Here is a 19,490-nt window from a genome sequence, read left to right as displayed (position 1 = left end):
CGGTGGCACGGCCGACGCCCGCTGCCGGGAGATGCACCCCCTCCCGGAGGCAGCGTCCCCAGCGGAGGAAAAAGGTGGCCAGCGCGTGCCACCGCGGGGGGGCGCTCGGTGTACAGGTATCTCTGCAGTGCCCGGAGGCGGAGGGCCGCCAGCTGGGTGCACACGCGCACCAGCGACTGACCCCCCTCCGCCGACGGCAGACTCAGGACCGCCGTGGAGACCCAGTGCCTCCGGCCGCCCCAGAAGAAGTCCGTCAACCACCTCTGGGTGGTGGCGACGAAGACGTTGGGCGGCACTAGCGTGGCCAGCCGGTACCACAGCATGGAGGCCACCAGCTGGTTGATGACCAGCGCCCTGCCCCGGTATGAGATCGCTCAGGACAGCCCCGACCAGCGCCCCAGCCGGGCGGAGACTTTCGCCCCCAATTCCTGCCAGTTCGCTGGCCAGGACCCCTCGGCCGGGGACAGGTAGACCCCCAGGTAGAGGAGGTGCGAGGTGCTCCACTCGAAGGGCTGCAACTCCTCCGGCAGGGAGTCCGCCCGCCACGGACCCACCAGCAGACCCAAACACTTCGCCCAGTTGATCCTGGCAGAGGACGCGGCCGAGTAGACCCGCTGGCACTCGCGCATCCTCCGCAGGTCCGCCGGGTCGGTGACCGCCAGGAGGACGTCGTCAGTGTAAGTCGAGAGGACGACCTCCGTCGCCGGCTCGCGCAGGACCAGCCCCATCAGCCGCTTCCAAAGAAGGCACAGGAACGGCTTGACGCAGACCGAGTACAACTGCCCCGACATGGGGCACCCCTGACGCACCCTCCTCCCGAAGTGAAAAGGCGCCGTCAAGGACCCGTTGACCCTGACGAGGCTCTCCGTGGCGGTGTACAGCAGCCGGACGCGGGCCGCGAATTGCGGCCGAGCCCGAACGCGCGCAGGGTCCCGAACAGGTACCCGTGATCCACCCTGTCGATCGCCTTCTCCTGGTCGAGGGAGAGAAAGGCGGCTGACACCCTGGCCTCCCGACACAGGCACAGCAGGTCCCGGACGAGGTGGACATTGTCCTGGATGGACCGGCCCGGGAAAGTGTACGACTGGTCGGGGTAGATCACCTGGGCCAGCACGGAGCCCAGACGATTGGCCATCGCCCGGGCGAACACCTTGTACTCGGCGCAGAGGAGGGACACCGGGCGCCAGTTCCGCAGACTGCGGAGATCCCCCTTCTTGGGCAGCAGGACCACGACCGCCCTGCGCCAAGAGAGGGGCATCTCACCCGTCACCATGCTCTCCCCCAGCACCCTCACGTAGTCCTCCCCCAGGACGTCCCAGAAGGCACGGAGGAACTCGACCGTCAGCCCATCCAGCCCTGGGGCCTTGCCCCGCCGCAGCTGGTCCAGGGTGCCGGTCAGCTCCTCCAGACTCAAGGGAGCCTCCAGCCGCTCGACAGCCTCGGGGCCGACTCGCAGCAGACCCTCCCACAGAGTCGCGCACGCCTCCTCACTGGACGGATCAGGCGAGAACAGGGCCGCGTAAAACGCGCGGACGTCCCGGACGATACTCGCCTGATCCGCGACCGAGGTACCGTCCGCCGCCAGCAGCTCCACGAGCCGCCTGCGGACACCCCGCCAGCGCTCCAGAGAGTAGAAGAAAGGCGAGGCATGGTCCAGGCCGTGGAGCATCTGGACCCGTGATCGCACGTACACGCCGGGGGACCCCTCGAGCTGTAGGCCCCGCAGCGCCTCCTTCACCTCCTGGTACCTGTGCCAAAGGGGCGAGTCCTTGGCAGATGGCTCCAGCCAAGACTCCAGGTCGAGCAGCTCCCTCTCGAGCCACTCGATCTCAGACGCCCGCCCCCTGGTCGCCCCCCTCGCGTACTCTTGGCAGAAAGCCTGGACGTGGGCCTTGCCCACGTCCCACCAGAGCTGGAGGGAGGGGAAGCCCCGCGACTCCCTGCGCCAAGCCGTCCAAAACAGGCGGAACGAGTCCCGGAATCGCCAGTCGTCCAGCAGCCGGTTGTTGAAGTGCCAGTGCGCGGACCCCGCCCTCGCGGGCACCGGACTGAGTGCCACCCACACCAGCCAGTGGTCCGAGCACGCCACCGGCCGCATGGAGGCCGCCGACACGCAGGAGACGTGCGCCTCGGACACATATAGCCGATCGATCTGCGAACCCCCGCCCCTCCCGCACCTCCGTGAGAAGGCGCGGGAGTCCGGGTGAAGGTTCCGCCGGACGTCGACTAGGGCAAAGGACTCGACCAGGTCCCGCAGCAGCCGCATGGACGCGCGGCTACTTTGGGGCCCGGAGCGATCCCTCTCCTCGAGGGTGCAATTGAAATCGCCCCCAAGGATGACACACTCGCCACTTTCGAAGGAGCCTACCAAAGCGGACACCTCCCGAAAGAAGTGAGCTTGCGTCGGGCCGAGCTTGGGGGGTGTACACGTTGACCGAGTGCAACGGCACACCGTCCACGCGCACGGCCAGATGAAGCAGACGGCCCGGCACCAGTTCCTGAACCCGCAATATCTCCGGCTGGAAGGTCAGGGCCAACAAGATCGCCACCCCGCTCGAAGTGGAGCTGAGGTGGCTCATGTAGACCCCCCCCCCCCCCCCCCCGCGCCGCTCCAGGAGCCAGGCGGACTCATCTCCTGGAACGGTGCGGGTCTCCTGCAGGAAGCTCACCATGTACCTCCCGTCCTGCAGGACCGAGAGGTGGTGGAACCTGCGGAGAGACCCCCTGCCGCCATTGATGTTCAGGCTGGCAACGGTGACCGGCATGATGGCTACAGTGCATTCCCCTCCCCAGCGCTACAGGCAGAAGGAGCAGGGCTCCCCACTGAGCACCCCTGCACCCTGCACTCCACCTCCAGGAGCAGCTTCAGATCTCTGAACCAGCGCTTCTCTGGCCGGTCCAGGCCCGATCCCTTCCCCTGGTTGAGGATGCCCTGGAGGAACTACACGACGGCCGGCAGATTCCCCCATCGGGCGGCGGCCAGTTTGGCCTTGTTCTGCTTCCTCCAGCTGTCCTCCAGGATCTCCCAGATCCCCTCCACAGTGACGGGCTGCAACAGGGCACCGGGGACAAGGTAGTCCTCCAGCTCATCATTGGAGGCACCCTCGCCCTCATCGCCGGTCCCCAGGCTCTCGTCGACCTCCGGGCAGGTGCCGCCACTGGTCGACGCGCCCGCCCGAAGACGGGGAATGACCCCCCTCGGACAATTCCGCCCCAGGGACGACCACCCCCCTAGGATCAGCGACGGGAGGAGACCGGTGGGGCAGGACCAGAACCTCGCGCACCGACACCGCCCTCCCCCGCACGAGCCGCCCCCACGGTGGGCGGCTCGCAGGCCCTTGCGGAGCTCGAACGGAGGACGCGAGTCGACGGGGCCACGTCCCCAGATGCGCCCCGCTCTTCCCCCCCTCCGGCAGCACCGGGAGGGTCTCCACCCTCCCCACTCACAGGGGCACCTCCGCACGGCGTAACCGAGTGGGCAGGCGACCCAGGGGCACTCCGCCTCCCCTCAGATACGGGGGCAGAACACACCCTCTCGGGACTCCTGGCCTCGATGGCGGCCACGAGCTGGGAGACCACCACCCTGGCCACTACTCGCCCCTCAGGCAACCCCAGATCTGCGGGGCCCTCGTCGGGGCTGAACCCCTCCCCGGCAGGTGCACAGTCCAGGCACACAGCCTCGACCGAGGGTGGGACCTCACCCTCCGACGGTCCCCCCTGCACCACAGGACCGCCCACCGACACAGGGGGCGCGACCCCGACAGAAACCAAGTCGGCCCCCTCAGCGACGCCCACCGGCTCCAGGGGGTCGCCAGCCGCGCACACGGCCTTCACCGGGAGCAGATCCCCCCTCTCGGGCGACCCCGCTCCCTCCGACCCCTCAGACACGTGCCGGCGCCGCTTCATCCCGCTGGGGTGCGGAGGCACGGTGACCTCCATCTCGGGGGGAACCTCGGCCTCCGGCACCTCCCCCTCCCCCTCGACCTCCCCCGGCACCCGCGGACCCCCAGAAACCACAGGGACCCCCATGTCCGGACTGGAGGAGGCCTCCGGCACCTGCCCCTCCAGGGGTGAGGCCTGGAGGTGCTTCTGCTTCCGCTGCACTTTCCGACTCCGAACAGTTGCCCACCCTTCCCCACCGCCCGCACCGCGCTCACCCCCACCCCCCTCCCCCACTGGCACGGGGGGGCAGCGGGGGGAGTGGCCACGGCGGGAGCAGCAACGGCATCCACCCGTGCCGCCGAGGCAGAGCCAGCAGTCTGGCGGCCGGGACTATGCTGACGGACATGCCCAAACGCCTTGCACGCGTGGCACCGCGGACGGCCGGTGGCCCAGAAAACCTGGTAATGCTGCCCCTTGTGCGTGATCCGGAAACACCCTTCAGCATCCCCTCCCCGCGCCAGCTGCATGAACAGCGAGTGCTTGAAAGAGTACACGTCCTCAGAGCCAGGTACGGCCGGCTTGAGTAGCATCGGGTGATGCTCGACCGCACCTCACCCAGAGACCACAAATGAGGGAGGAGGACCTCGTCAGGGATATGGGCCCCCACTGGCTCCACCGGCATAAAGATCCCCCAACATCAGCCCCCTGCCCAAGGCCAAGGACACCTCCTTCTCCGAGCGCAATACAAACACCAGACCCCCGTACATCCTTGTGACCGCGACTACGCCCACCCTGCTCCCCACCGCCTCAGACATGGCCGGCAGGCCACCCCCCAGTCCGATCAACGGAGGCACAGAGCAATGCACCGCATTGTCCAAAGTCAACAGTCTGAAGGGTGATGGCTTCCCAGTAGCCACGCCTCCAGGAGCAGCGACGGCTGCATAGGACCGAGGCTGCGTCACGCCCGAGGCACAGGCAGCCATGATAAGTCCCTACGCAGTCAGAAATCCAAAACAAAAACAACACACACACTGCCTGCCGGATAAGCAGCAGCACAGTAATTAGGTCCACAGGAGCAGTTCAGAGCACAGAAGGTGGGAGGCGTCTCCAGATAAGCAGTCTGTGAGCCGAAAACCCCAGTGCCGTCCCTCCCGCACGCAGCGAAGCGTCCGCCGGCAGCCCGGCCCGACGTTTCCCCAGCCGCACGAAAGTCCAGGAGTCGCTGAGAAACTCTTCACCCAGGCACCCTGGGCCGAGTTCTCCAGTGGGAGGAAGCTGGCCGATACCACAGGCCAGATGAAAACCAGGTCCAGCTCCCTCAAGGTCCAAAACGAACCCTGGCAACTCGCCAGCCACTGCCGCTCCCACAGCACCTGGAGGTCAGCTCCAAAAGCAGGGAGAAAGCCTCTCTCGAAGGGAAGCTGCCTCAGCCCCTCCTCCAGACGAAGGACACACACTCCCACAACTTCCAAAGCACTCCAAACTCACACTTGCAGATTCTTCGCCAAGAAATCAACAGTCCAACGGAGAGCACACTCAGTACTGCCCCTTTTTTTTAATAATAAACGTTTATTCACTAAAAGCACTACAAAAGACAACCAGTGTCAATACACTACTCCCAATACAGAAAAGAAGAAACTACGCAACGACATACTACGGTAGAGAATGCAAACTAATACTACCGAAACACACACGCGACTCTACACCCGTCAACGCGACAGTTCAAATAAGAATCGCGTCCGTACCATCCACGACACACGCGATCCTGAAGGGCCCACCGAGCGAGGAACTTGGCTAGGGTGCCCACGGAAACCACATGCTCCCTCTCTAGATGTACCCGCACGCGCACGTAAGCGCGGAAGACAGGCAGGCCGACCTGCCGGGACCCTCGGCCACCCGCCGACGCGTCCCATGGATGGCCAGCTTGGCCAGGCCCAGCAGGAGACCCACCAGGAGATCCGCCGCGCGCCCCTCCCCGTGCCACACTGGGTGCCCGTAGACCAACAGCGTCGGGCTGAAGTGCAACCAGAACTTCAGCAGCAGCCCCCGCAGATACTCGAAGAGGGGCTGCAACCTCTCGCACTCCGCATACGTGTGGTACACCGTCTCCTCCCGGCCGCAGAAGTGACGGGCGGCCGGGGTGTCGGTGAACCGGCTCGAGAATCGGTTGCACGGCACGGCCCGGTGCAACACCCTCCACCCCAGGTCCCCGATGTACAGCGGGAGGACTCCCGCGTAGAGAGACCCCCACCGGGGACCACCCTCGCCGCCCGCCGGCAAGACGGACCGCCACGGCGTGTCCGGCCATCAGTACTGCCCCTCCCACAGTGTGACCCTCCCTCAGTACCACCCCTCCCATGGTGTGATCCTCCCTCAGTACTGCCCCTCCCACAGTGCGGTATCTGTGTTGACCCCATTTCCTTTTCTCTCTGCACTCTGACTGTTCACATTACAACACTCAGACGCACCTCCATGGGACAGGTCACATCACCCTCACACCAGACTCCGGAAACAATCCTGAGCTCCTTCACAACAAATCATTCCCTCCAGGACAGAGAACACACTGAGCAACGTTGTCAAAATACATGGAAAACCGTACCACCCTTCCCAATTCCAGGAAGCACCCAATCCATGACTGCTCCAACTGGGAAGCCACAGGGCACCTCAAGCCTCCCCAATGGAAGCAGTGGCAACCAGCATACAATACCCCAAACTATCCCCCAGTCAGGCAGCTCCTGTGAAATGGGAGTCCTGGAGTTAAAAAGCGCAGAAACAGGCCCTTCAGCCCATCATGCCCATGCTGACCGCCAACCACCCACCCACCCACCTACACTAATCCCGTTCACCAGCATTTGGTCTGTACCTTCGCTGCCTTGGTGACTCAAGTGCTCGTCCAGATACTTCTTCAATGTGGTGAGAGTCTCTGCCTCCTCCACCCCCTCAGGCAGTGCGTTCCAGGCTCCCACTCCTCTCTGGGGGAGTAAATTCTTTCTCAGATCCCTTCTAAACCTCACTTCAAACCTATGCCCCTTGGTCTGAGATGTCTCTGTTATGGGTCAAGTTTCCCACTATCTACCCTCTCCCCAGCCCTTGTAATTCTGTCCATCAGAACTCCCTCAGCCTCCTCTGCTCCAAGGGAGGCAAACCCAGCCTATCCACTCTCCGAAAGCGAGTCACCCTCGACCCTGAGCAACTGACGTCCTCCCAGCAGCTTGCCCTTAATTTGCCATTTTGAGTGGACCGAGAGGAGCCAAGATCCTTCGCAGTGGCGTGAGCAACGTCACTGGGAGTGGGCAGCAGCGAACCCCAGAAAGGGAACAGCGGAGGTTTCGCGTTGCTATGGCAATACTAATTCCTGGTCTGATTGGAGGTCCTGAGTCACATGGAGTCTGGCAAGTTCACCAGGGAACTTGTGCAACTTCCTATCAATTGAGAAGGGAAGTGGAGGATGGCATGCTGAGGGGGAAGGCTCGGCTCAGCTCGACACCGGCACACCCCTCCTGACCTGACAATGCCCTGAGGATTATTGAAGAGAAGTCTCTGCTGTGATATAGGAAACGAGGCAATCATCCTGCGCACAGCAGGATCCCATAATTAAACCCAATCGGTGAACACCCAAGTGCAGAATAAATGTTGTCTTCAGGACAACACAATAACAACATTTAAAAGACATTTGGATTAGTACGTGGATAGGACAGGTTTAGAGGGAGATGGACATGCGCAGGCAAATGGGACTGGCTCAGGCGAGGACGAGTTGGGGCGAAGGGTGTGTTTCCGTGCTGCGTTACTCAGAGACATCAGAGAGCACTCCAGGGCTATGGGACCTCTCGTGTCTGCACCTGTCAAAAAGTCATAACCTCTGACAGTTATTATTGTTCACCAATCTGCCTTCTATTATTTTAGGAAGATTTGGGTTTTTTTTCCTTTGAGTAAATTTTAGATTTTTTTATTGGAGTAATCAAGTCACACAGCATGGAAACAGGCCCTTCGGCCCAACTCATCCATGTTGACCAAGGGGCCAACCCGAGCTAGTCCCACCCGCCTGCATTCTGCCCACATCCCTCCAAACCCCCCCCATCCGTGCACCCGTCCAAATGGCCTCCAAACACTGTAATAGTCCCCGCCTCTACCACTTCCTCTGGCAGCTCGTTCCACACACCCACCACCCTCTGTGTGAAAAGGTTGGCCCTCAGGTCCCCTTTAAATCTTTCCCCTCTCACCCTAAACCTATGCCCTCTTGTTTTAGACTCCCCTACCCTGGGGAAAGGACTGTGACCATCCACCTTATCTATGCCCCTCATGATTTTATAAACCTCCAAGGTCACCCCTCGGCCTCCTTCGCTCCAGGATAGTCCCAGCCTGTCCAGTCTCTCCCTCACTGACATTCAAAGGCCACTGATAGTTTTAACAGGTGGTTGGTCTAGCGGGCGGGGCTTAGCCAGCCATCAGGCCACAGTGAGGGGTGGTGCCTTAGCTGCCTAACCTCACCAATCAGAAGCCACGTGAATCAAGCTGGTTCAGTGCGCCCGGCAGATGAGGGAGGGAAACATTGAGAGGTAACAGTTCATCCCTCAGGGATGGGACTGACCAAGTGGCAGCCGACACCCCTGACACTGCAGCATTCCCGCGGTACTGCTTGGGCTCAGGTGTCCATGCCGGCATTTGACTCACACTCTTCTGACCCAGAGGTGGAGGTCCCATTGAACCACAACCGACACAAGGACCATTGTGGCAGTGCTCAGCACAATGTGGAACTGAACTAGGCACAGGAGGAGGCCATTCAGCCCTTTGCCTGCTGCACCATTCAGCAGGGTCAGGGTTAAATTTCTACCTCAGCCCCATGTTCCACTATCCCTACTTCCCTCCAGTCCCTTGATGCCCAGAGATCCACCCATCCATTCTGAAGACCAAGGGTCCACAGCCCTCCAAAGATTCACCACTCTCTGAGTGACAACATTTCTCCTCATTTCAGTCCTGATAAACCAACCTCTTGCCTTCAAAGTCTGCCCCCGAAACTAGGCTCCTCAGTCAAGGAAAACAGCACCGAGCCTGTCAAACAACGTGGTACGTTTTCAATCTTCTGAACTCCAGACAACCGTCCTGGTCGACTCGATCTCTCCTCAATGCCACCATCCCTGGGAGGACTCTGGTGGATCTTTGCTGCACTCCCTCTATGGAAAGTCCATCCTTTCACAGGGGAAGGAGACCAAAGCCCTTGCACAATAATCCTTCTGCAGTCAACACCACATTATCTTAATGGTGGCTTGGCTGTGAAACAAGGAAACTTGCACTGAACTGGTGCCAGGTCACATTCTTGAGTTTCCTCAACTAATTAAGTACATTCCGAAATGGAGCCAATGTTGTCACACAGAGGAAGTGAGACAAAAGAGGTGCTGGAGAAATGTTGTCCCGGATATTTGGAAATACCCCCCAATGCTTCCGCAAGAACTTTTAGATTCACCCCAGTCTACAGATGGTGTCTCTGATAGCACCTCACCAACCCACCTGTCAGTGCAGCATCTGGGGCTGTCCACCTGGCGGCTTTTTGTTGATGGAGAGGGTTCCCTCCACCTGTACTCCAGCCAAGCTGTTCCAGGACAGTTACAACACTGGCATTTACTTGGTAATTGGTTTATTATTGTCACATGTACCGAGGTGCAGTGGAAAACTTTGTTTTGCATGCCATCCGTACAGATCATTTCATCACATCAGTGCATCGAGGTAGTACAAGGGAAAACAACAACAGAATGCAGGGTAAAGTGTTACAGAGAAAGTGCAGTGCAGGCAAACAATAAGGTACAAAGCCTTGACAAGGTCAAGAGTCTATCTTATCATACAAGAGATCAGTTCAGTAGTCTTACAACAGCAGGATAGAAGCTGTCCTTGAGCCTGGTGGTACGTCCTTTCAGGCTTTTGTATCTTCTGCCTGACGGGAGGAGGGAGAAGAGAGAGTGTCCGGGGTGGGTGGGGTCTTTGATTATGTTGGCTGCTTTACCGAGGCAGTGAGAAGTGCAGACAGAGTCCAAGGAGGGGAGGCTGGTTGCCGTGACACGCTGAGCTGTGTGCACAACTCTCTGCAGTTTCCTGCAGTCCCGGGCAGAGCAGTTGCTGTACCAAGCCGTGATGCATCCAGATACGAGCTTAATGATCAGTTAATGAGCAATTAATTGTCACTCAGTCAATCACTTCTCAACCAGCAGCAGAACAGCAAAGCAGCATCCTTCGGAAGTCTCTCTGCATCCTCCTCGCAGCCCACACCATCACCCAATTGAGCAGCATAAGCAAACTTAGTAGAATTAATTGGTTTTCTCATCCAAATCATTGAGGTAGACTGTGAGCAGCTGGGCCACTGGTCGCTGCGGTGTCCACTAGTCACACACTTCCACCCCAACTTTCTGTCCTTTAACCAACTCATCCCAGGCCAATACATTACATAGAAACACAGAAAAACTACAGCACAATTCAGGCCCTTCAGCCCACAAAGCTGTGCCGAACATGTCCCTACCCTAGAAATTACTAGGCTTACCCATAGCCCTATTTTTCTCAGCTCCATGTACCAACCTAACAGTCTCTTAAAAGACCCTATTGTATCTGCCTCCACCACCGTTGCCGGCAGCCCATTCCACACACTCACCACTCTCTGAGTAAAAAACTTACCCCTGACATCTCCTCTATACCTACTCCCCAGCACCTTAAACCTGTGTCCTCTTGTGGCCACCATTTCAGCCCTGGGGAAAAGCCTCTGACTATCTACCCGATCAATACCTCTCATCATCTTATATACCTCTATCAGGTCCCCCCTCATCCTCCGTCACTCCAAGGAGAAAAGGCTGAGTTCCCTCAACCTGCTTTCATAAGGCATGCTCCACATTCCAGGCAGCATCCTTGTAAATCTCCTCTGCACCCTTTCTATGGTTTCCACATCCTTCCTGTAGTGAGGCGACCAGAACTGAGCACAGTACTCCAAGTGGGGTCTGACCAGGGACCTATATAGCTGCAACAATACCTCTCGGCTCCTAAATTCAATTCCCCGATTGATGAAGGACAATACATCATATGCCTTCTTAACCACAGAGTCAACCTGCGCAGCCGCTTTGAGCGTCCTATGGACTCAGACCCCAAGATCCCTCTGATCCTCCACACTGCCAAGAGTCCTACCATTAAGACTATATTCTGTCATCATATTTGATGTACCAAAATGAACTACTTCACATTTATCTGGGTTAAACTGCATCTGCCACTTCTCAGCCCAACTTTGCATCCTACCTATGTCCCTCTGTAACCTCTGACAGCCCTCCAAACTATCCACAACACCCCCAACCTTCGTGTCATCCGCAAACTTACTAACCCACCCCTCCACTTCCTCATCCAGGTCATTTATAGAAATCACAAAGAGCAAGGGTGATTACCTCCAGGGTTACCTCCAATTCCATCTGCTTGTATTTAATAAAATCTATATTAAAGGCATTTCATTCACTATTTTGTCCTTACCTCTTCTGTTAGGTACAAGCACAAAATCTCCCAACAAGTTTGTTAGGCACGATTACTCTTTCATAAATCTATGATGGCTCTTCCTGACATGAGGACACTCAGCAAGTCAGGCAGTATCTGTGAAAAAAAAATCAACCCGAAGCGTTGACTCTGCTTCTCTTCCCACAGACGCTGCCTGACCTGATGAGTGTTTCCAGCATTTCCTGTGTTTTTGTGTTAGATTTCCTGCATCTGCAGTTTTTTTATTGTCACATGACTCTTCGTGATCCCATTGATATTTTCCAAGGGCCCCCTTATCACTTCCTTAATGAAAAGAAACAGCATTTCCCCTACTATGTACTAATGGTCAGGCTAACTTATCTGTTCCTCATTTCCCTCTGCTTCCTTTGTTAATTAGTGGGGTTACATCACTAACTTCCAATCTATGGGAATCGTTCTAGAATCTATGGAATTTTGGACGTTGACAGCTGTGCATTCACAGTCTCCACAGCCAGCTCCTCCAAAGCTCTGGGATGCAAGTCATTGTGTCCTGGGGCTTATTATTAATTTCTCCTACATTTAAACTAATGTTAAGTAATTCCTTTCAGCTTCTGTTACTTAAGCTTTTTTATTCTGTGTCTCCATTTATGAAGACTGACGCCAAATGTTTAGCTTATTTCCGATCTCCCAACATATTTTTCATATCTCTGCATGTCTCATTCACTTTAGCTAATCTTTCCCTTTTTAAATATTGTCGGAAGCTTTAGCCTCTTCTTCTTCATTTCCAGACCACTTCCCTTTTCTACATCAATGTCCCATTTTGCCTTCTGAAACATTCCCAGTACAGTACTACTGAATTTTTGGCAACTGTAAAAGCCTTTTGGTTTGAACTTAATATTATCTTTAATTTCCCCATGGATGTATCACTGTTATTGAGATTTTGTTCCTTAAAAGGATACACATTTCCAATAAACTATGCATAAATTCTTTAAATGTTAACCATTTGCTTGCTAAGTGTTATTCCAATGAAGTTAGTTTTCCAATATATTACTGCTGAATATTAACTATCTTCAGTATTTACTCTTAGATTTGACGCGATTTCATATTGGACAATATCAATTAATATAAAATCCGATCATTTGACTTCAATGGCACACAACTTCCAGTTTACTAATTAAGCCTTTCTCACTGTGCAAGATCTTCAATAATCTGTTCCCCGGTCGGTTGCTGTACACTGATCTGGAAAACCACCTCCTCTACGTCAACTTAAATCTCATCAATTTAAGTTAACATAAATAAACTCTGCACTTTATAAGCTTCACCCTCCACACAATTACAGCTAATTGGTTTTCACAGAATCACAGAATCATACCCACTGAAACAAGCCCTTTGGCCCACCTTGTCCATGCCGACACCGATGCCTATCTACACTAGTCCCATTTGCCCGCGTTTGGCCCGTACCCCTCTACACCTTTCCTATCCAAATGTCCAAAAGCCTTTTAAACGTTGAAACTGTACCCACCTCTACACTTCCTCTGGCAGCTCGTTCCATACACCCATCGCCGGTGTGAAAAACCTGCCCCTCAGATCTTTAAATCTCACCTTAAACCTGTGCCCTCTAGCTCTGGACTCCCCTGCCCTGGGAAAAAGACTAGCTATTCCATCTATGCAGGGTTTCAACCCAAAAAATCGACAATTCCTCCAGCCCACCCCCAGATGCTGCTGAACCCACTGAGTTCCTCCAGCAGATTGTTTACTGCTCCAGATTCCAGTGACTGCAGTCTCTTGTGTCTGTCTTTGTTCCTTGTAACTTTATAAGCCTCTATAAGGTCCCCCCTCAGCCTCCTATGTTCCAGTGAGAATAACCCCAGTCTGTCCAATCTCTCCTTATAACTACAGCCCTCCATTCCATGAATGAATCTCTCCCGCACTTTCATTAATGCTACCACATCCTTCCTGTAGTATGGCGACCAGAACTGTGCACAATTCTCCAAGTGCGGTCGGACCAACATTTTGTCTAGAACATGGCTGCAAACATTCCTGAAGAAAAATTGAGAGTAGGAATCAGACTGTGGTTTAGGGATGGGAGGGGTGATCTGCACACATGGATGGGATTTCTGGGATCTTCCCAATGACAAGCTAACTGCCCCATTCCTCTGATAACTCTGTTTCCTCTCTCCACAGATGCTGCCCGACCTGCTGAGTGTTTCCGGCACACTGTTTTAGTTCTGGCCACTTTTTCTAACCTGTATGGGAAGATGTGATACTTTTCTCAATTTACCAACAACATACATTTGGTGAAGGTAGGAGACAGACTGTGGAGGTGGAGGGTTGTTTATCAGACTGGAGGCTTGTGACCAGTGGTATACCACAGGGATCGGCATGTGTTATTCATCATTTATATTAACGATTTGGATGAGAATATACATAGCATGGTTAGTAAGTCTGCAGATAACACTAAAATTGGTGGTGTAGTGGACAATGAAGAAGGTTATCTAAGATTACAACGGGGTCTTGATCAGTGGGCCGAGGAATGGCAGATGGCGTTTAATTCAGATAAATGTGAGGTGTTGCATTTTGATGAGACAAACCAGGGCAGGACTTACACAGTAAACAGTAGAGCCCTGGGGAGTGCTGTAAAACAAAGACCTCAGGGTGCAGGTACATGGTTGCATGAAAGTGGCCACACAGGTAGACGGTGGTGAAGAAGGCATTTGGCAAGCTTGCCTTCATTGGTCAGGATATTGAGCATAGCTGTTGGGACACCATATGACAGTTGTACAAGACATTAGTAAGGCCATATTTGGAATACTGCATGCAGTTCTGGTCACCCTGCTATAGGAAAGATGTCATTAAACTGGAATGGGTGCAAAAGAGATCCATGAGGATGTTACCAGGACAGGAGGGCTTGGGTTATAAGGGAGGCTGAACAGGCAAAGACTTCTTTTCCTGGAGCAGAGGAGGCTGAGGGGTGACCTTGTAGACTTTTGTAAAATCATGAGGGGCATGGATAAGGTGGGTGATCACAGTCTTTTCCCCAGGGCGGGAGAGTCTAAAGCTAGAGGGCGTAGGTTTAAGGTGAGAGGGGAAAGATTTAAAGGGGACCAGAGCGACAATATTTCTATACCACTATAGTGGGCTGGATCTCAAACTGCAAAGGGAAGTGCACGCAGAGTCCAGGAAGGCAATAGAGAGCCTGGTGGCACTGGGTCAGTAACCTCTCCCTCTATGTCAGCAAAACTAAAGAGCTCGTCATTGACCTCAGGAAGCAGGGTGGGGAACACACTGAATGTATCCGTGGTGCTGAGGTGGAGAACTTCAAGTTCTTAGGTGTAAATATCACCAATAATTTATCCTGGTCCAACCATGTAGACACAATGGCCAAGGAAATGCACTGGTGCCTCTACCTCCTTAGAAGGCTAAAGAAAATTCAGCACGTCTGTGGTGACACTCACCAATTTTTACAGATGCACCATAAAAGGCATCCTATCCAGATGCATCACGGCTTGGTATGGCAACTGCTCTGCCCAAGAATGCAAGAAACTGCAAAGAGCGGTGGACACAGCCCAGCGCATTTTGGAAACCAGCCTCCCCTCCCTGGACTCTGTCTACACTTCTTGCTGCCTCGGGAAAGCAGCCAACATAATCAAAGACGCCACCCACTACAGTCAGAAGATACAAAAGCCTGAGAACACGTACCACCAGGCTCAAGAACAGCTTCTATCCCGCTGTTATCAGACTGTTGAAGGGACCTCTCATACGCTAAAGATAAACTCTTCATCTCCCAATCTACCTCGTCGAGGCCCTTGCACCTCATTGTCTGCCTGCACTGCACTTTCTCTGTGACCGTAACACTTTGTTCTGCATTCCCTTTTGTTTGGATCTGTCTGGATGGCACACAGACAAAAGCTTTTCACTGTATCTTGGTAGGTGTGACAATAACAAACCAATTAGTGCTGTTGGGCATATGGAACGGGCTGCCAGAGGAAGCAGTGGTGAGGGTACAACAACGTTTAAAAGGCATTTGGACAGGTACAAGGATGGGAACTGTTTAGAGGGATGTGGGCCAAACACAGGCAAATGGGACTAGCTCAGGTAGACAACCTGGTCAGCATGGAAGGGCCTGTTTCAGTGCACTATGACTCTACCGGTAAACATTTTACACACACCCAGTGTGTGTGTATATGTGTGTGTGTGTCCATGCTTACAGATTAAGCGGCGACCGGACACTTCCTTGATCCCCAACAATCCAGAGACCCATCACATGTAGCAGAGCAGAGCAGAGCTGGTTTGACTGAATTTCAGAAGCGACATACACTTGGCAAGTTGCGCTCGCAGTTTCCGACCGCCACAGAGGGTTCCCAGGGCTTTTTTTTACCAAATGCAAATATCTCAAAGGGACGCTGTCTCTGCGACCTCCACGGGGGGAGAGGGGAGGGTTAGAGGCATCACTGAAGGGTAATCACTGACCGGTGAAAACTGCACGCCTGCCCCGTGAAACGGACGCCACCGGCGAGGTTACAAATGACAGAGAGCAGCGCCTCGCACGGCTGCCCATCCTACCTTGTTCCAAAACGCCGAGCACGGTCACCAGCGCCAAGAGAGCGCACTCTTCCAACATCCTGACCATCGGTTCAGCAGCAGAGCTGCTCTGTCCAGAAACTCAGCGAACAGCCAGCATTTCCCAGTATTAGCTGGAGACGGGGAGGGGCGGAGGCGGCCGTTTGCACAGAGCGCACGCAGTCAGACAGCTCCGACCACGCACACACCCAGCACAGCAGCGCACACACAGTCTCCAGGCACACTCCCGGGGACCCTCGTCAATACCCACACCCTCCCCGGGACCCCCCCCACCAAGTAAATACCCACACCCTCCCCGGGACCCCCCCACCCCCACTGTAAATACCCACACCCTCCCCGGGACCCCCCCCCCCACTGTAAATACCCACACCCTCCCCGGGACCCCCCCACCCCGTAAATACCCACACCCTCCCCGGGACCCCCCCTCCCGAGTAAATACCCACACCCTCCCCGGGACCCCCCCCACTGTAAATACCCACACCCTCCCCGGGACCCCCCCCAAAGTAAATACCCACACCCTCCCCGGGACCCCCCCCACTGTAAATACCCACACCCTCCCCGGGACCCCCCCCCCCCAAGTAAATACCCACACCCTCCCCGGGACCCCCCCCCACTGTAAATACCCACACCCTCCCCGGGACCCCCCCCCACTGTAAATACCCACACCCTCCCCGGGACCCCCCCCCACTGTAAATACCCACACCCTCCCCGGGACCCCCCCACCCCCACTGTAAAGACCCACACCCTCCCCGGGACCCCCCCACCCCCACTGTAAATACCCACACCCTCCCCGGGACCCCCCCCCCACTGTAAATACCCACACCCTCCCCGGGACCCCCCCACCCCCACTGTAAATACCCACACCCTCCCCGGGACCCCCCCCCACTGTAAATACCCACACCCTCCCCGGGACCCCCCCACCCCGTATATACCCACACCCTCCCCGGGACCCCCCCCCGAGTAAATACCCACACCCTCCCCGGGACCCCCCCCCACTGTAAATACCCACACCCTCCCCGGGACCCCCCCCCCAAAGTAAATACCCACACCCTCCCCGGGACCCCCCCCCCACTGTAAATACCCACACCCTCCCCGGGACCCCCCCCACTGTAAATACCCACACCCTCCCCGGGACCCCCCCCCCCACTGTAAATACCCACACCCTCCCCGGGACCCCCCCCACTATAAATACCCACACCCTCCCCGGGACCCCCCCCCACTGTAAATACCCACACCCTCCCCGGGACCCCCCCCATAAATACCCACACCCTCCCCGGGACCCCCCCCCCCACTGTAAATACCCACACCCTCCCCGGGACCCCCCGTAAATACCGACACCCTCCCCGGGACCCCCGTAAATACTGACACACCCTCCCCGGGACCCCCGTAAATACCGACACCCTCCCGGGAACCCCCCGTAGATACCCACACACTCCCCGGGAACCCCCATAAATACCGACACCCTCCCCAGGGACCCCCGTAAATACCGACGCACTCCCCGGGGACCCCGTGTAAATACTGACACCCTCCCAGTGGCCCGCTGTAAATACTGACACACTCCCAGGGACCCCCTGTAAATACCCACACCCTCCCCGGGACCCCCTGTAAATACCCACACCCTCCCCGGGACCCCCTGTAAATACCGACACACTCCTGGGACCCCCTGTAAATACCCACACCCTCCCCGGAACCCCCTGTAAATACCGACACACTCCTGGGACCCCCTGTAAATACCCACACCCTCCCCGGGACCCCCTGTAAATACCGACACAGTCCTGGGACCCCCTGTAACTACAGACATGCTCCCCGTAAATACCAAAACACTCCCGGGGACACACTTTAAATACTGACACACTTTTCATGGCCCATCATGACTCTCCTAATTCCCTTCTAGAGTTCTTTTCCAGCTACTTTATAATCCTCAAGGGCTGTGTTTGATTTCAGATGCCTAAACCTTACATACACTTCCTTTATCTTTTTGACTAAATTTACCACCTCTCTCCACATCCTAGGTTCTCTTCCCCTGCCATCCCTGTCCGTCCTTCTCACTGGAACATCCCTGTCCTGTACTCTGCGTAGTTGGTCTTTAACCACCCTCCACATGTCAGATGTTGACTTGCCCGAAAACAGCCATTCCCAATTAATTGTCTCAATTTCCTCCCTAATGCTCCAGTTTAATACTCTCCAGCATGGTCCCTACTATCCTCATCTACAGCTATCTTAAAACTTAAGGAGTCGTGGTCACTGTTCCTGAACTGTTCTCCCACTGAAAGGTCAGTCACCTGGCTAGGCTCATTACCCAACACCAGGTCCAGTACAGCCCCTCCTCTCCTTGGACTATCTACACATTGATTTAAGAAACCCTCCTGGATGCACCGAACAAACTCTACCCCATCTAAATCTCTTGCACTGAGGAGGTCCCACTCTATATTGGGGAAGTTGAAGTCATCCATGATAACAACCCTGTTGTTTTTCCCTGATCAGGGAATCTGCCTGAATATCTGTTCCTCAATGTCCCGGTGGTTATCAGGGGGTCTGTAGCATAATCCCATCAGAATGATTGCACCTTTCTTATTTTTGAGTTCTACCCATATAGACTCAGTGGACAACCCCTCCATTATGTCCCCTCTGAGTGAAGCTGTGATATTGTCCCTGATTAATAGTGCGACTTCTCCCCCCTTTTACCTCCCTCTCTATCTCTTCTAAAACATTGAAACCCTGGAACATGAAGCACCCAGTCCTGTCCCTCCCTCAACCAAGTCTCTGTAATGGCCACAACATCAGAGTTGCATGCACTGATCTATGCTCTGATTCATCACCCTGACCCATAATACTCCTCGCATTCAAATACACACACTTCAACCCCTTTGCTCCTGCCTGTGTTTACTGGACCTGACATCTACCGTCCTCTCAACCCCTCCACTTTCTGACTCGGTGCTCTGGTTCCCATCCCCCTGCCAAACTAGTTTAAACCCTCCTCACAAGCACCGGTGAACCTCCTGGCCTGATGTTGGTCCCCTCCAGTCAGGTGCAACCTGCCCACTTTGTACAGGTCACCCCTGGCCCAGAAGAGCTTCCAATGATCCAAGAATCTGAAACCCTGCCCCCTGCTCCAGTTCCTCAACCACTCATTCATCTGTTCTATCATCCTGTTCCTGCCCCGACCAGCACCTAGCACCGGGAGTAATCCAAAGATTACTACCTGGGAGGGCCTGCTCTTCAGCCTCCCTACACTCACTGTGCAGGACCTCTTCCCCCTTTCTACCTGTGTCATTGGTGCCAACGTGCACCACGGCCTCTGGCTGCTCACCTTCCCCCTTGAGAATATTCTGCAGCCGTTCTGAGACATCCTCAACCCCAGCACCTGGGTGGCAACACACCATCCTGGTGTCTCTTTCACAGCCGCAGGATCTCCTGTCTGTCCCCCGAGCTATGGAGTCTCCTATCACTATTGCTCTGCCTGACTTTACCCTTCACTGCTGAGTCCCAGAGCCGGCCACAGTGCCACTGACCTGGCTGCTGCTGCTGTGCCCTGATATGTCACCTCCCCCAACAGT

At 55.6% G+C, this 19,490-nt stretch overlaps 1 protein-coding gene across 1 annotated transcript in view; it reads right to left on the bottom strand.

The window, feature by feature from the left end:
• The window catches only part of ltc4s (leukotriene C4 synthase), a 41,394-nt gene extending 25,314 nt beyond the window's left edge, over positions 1-16,080 (bottom strand). Inside the window, exon 1 of the mRNA XM_052015220.1 lies at positions 15,916-16,080. Coding sequence (XP_051871180.1) covers positions 15,916-15,982 — 67 coding nt within the window. The 5' untranslated portion in view covers positions 15,983-16,080. The remainder of the gene's footprint in view (positions 1-15,915) is intronic.
• Between the last annotated feature and the right edge of the window lie 3,410 nt (positions 16,081-19,490).

Source organism: Pristis pectinata, chromosome 4 (genome assembly GCF_009764475.1).
Source record: "Pristis pectinata isolate sPriPec2 chromosome 4, sPriPec2.1.pri, whole genome shotgun sequence".
NCBI classification, from domain to species: Eukaryota; Metazoa; Chordata; class Chondrichthyes; order Rhinopristiformes; family Pristidae; genus Pristis; species Pristis pectinata.
Note: the sequence above shows the minus strand (reverse complement) of the source record. Positions and strands in the feature narration are given on the sequence as shown.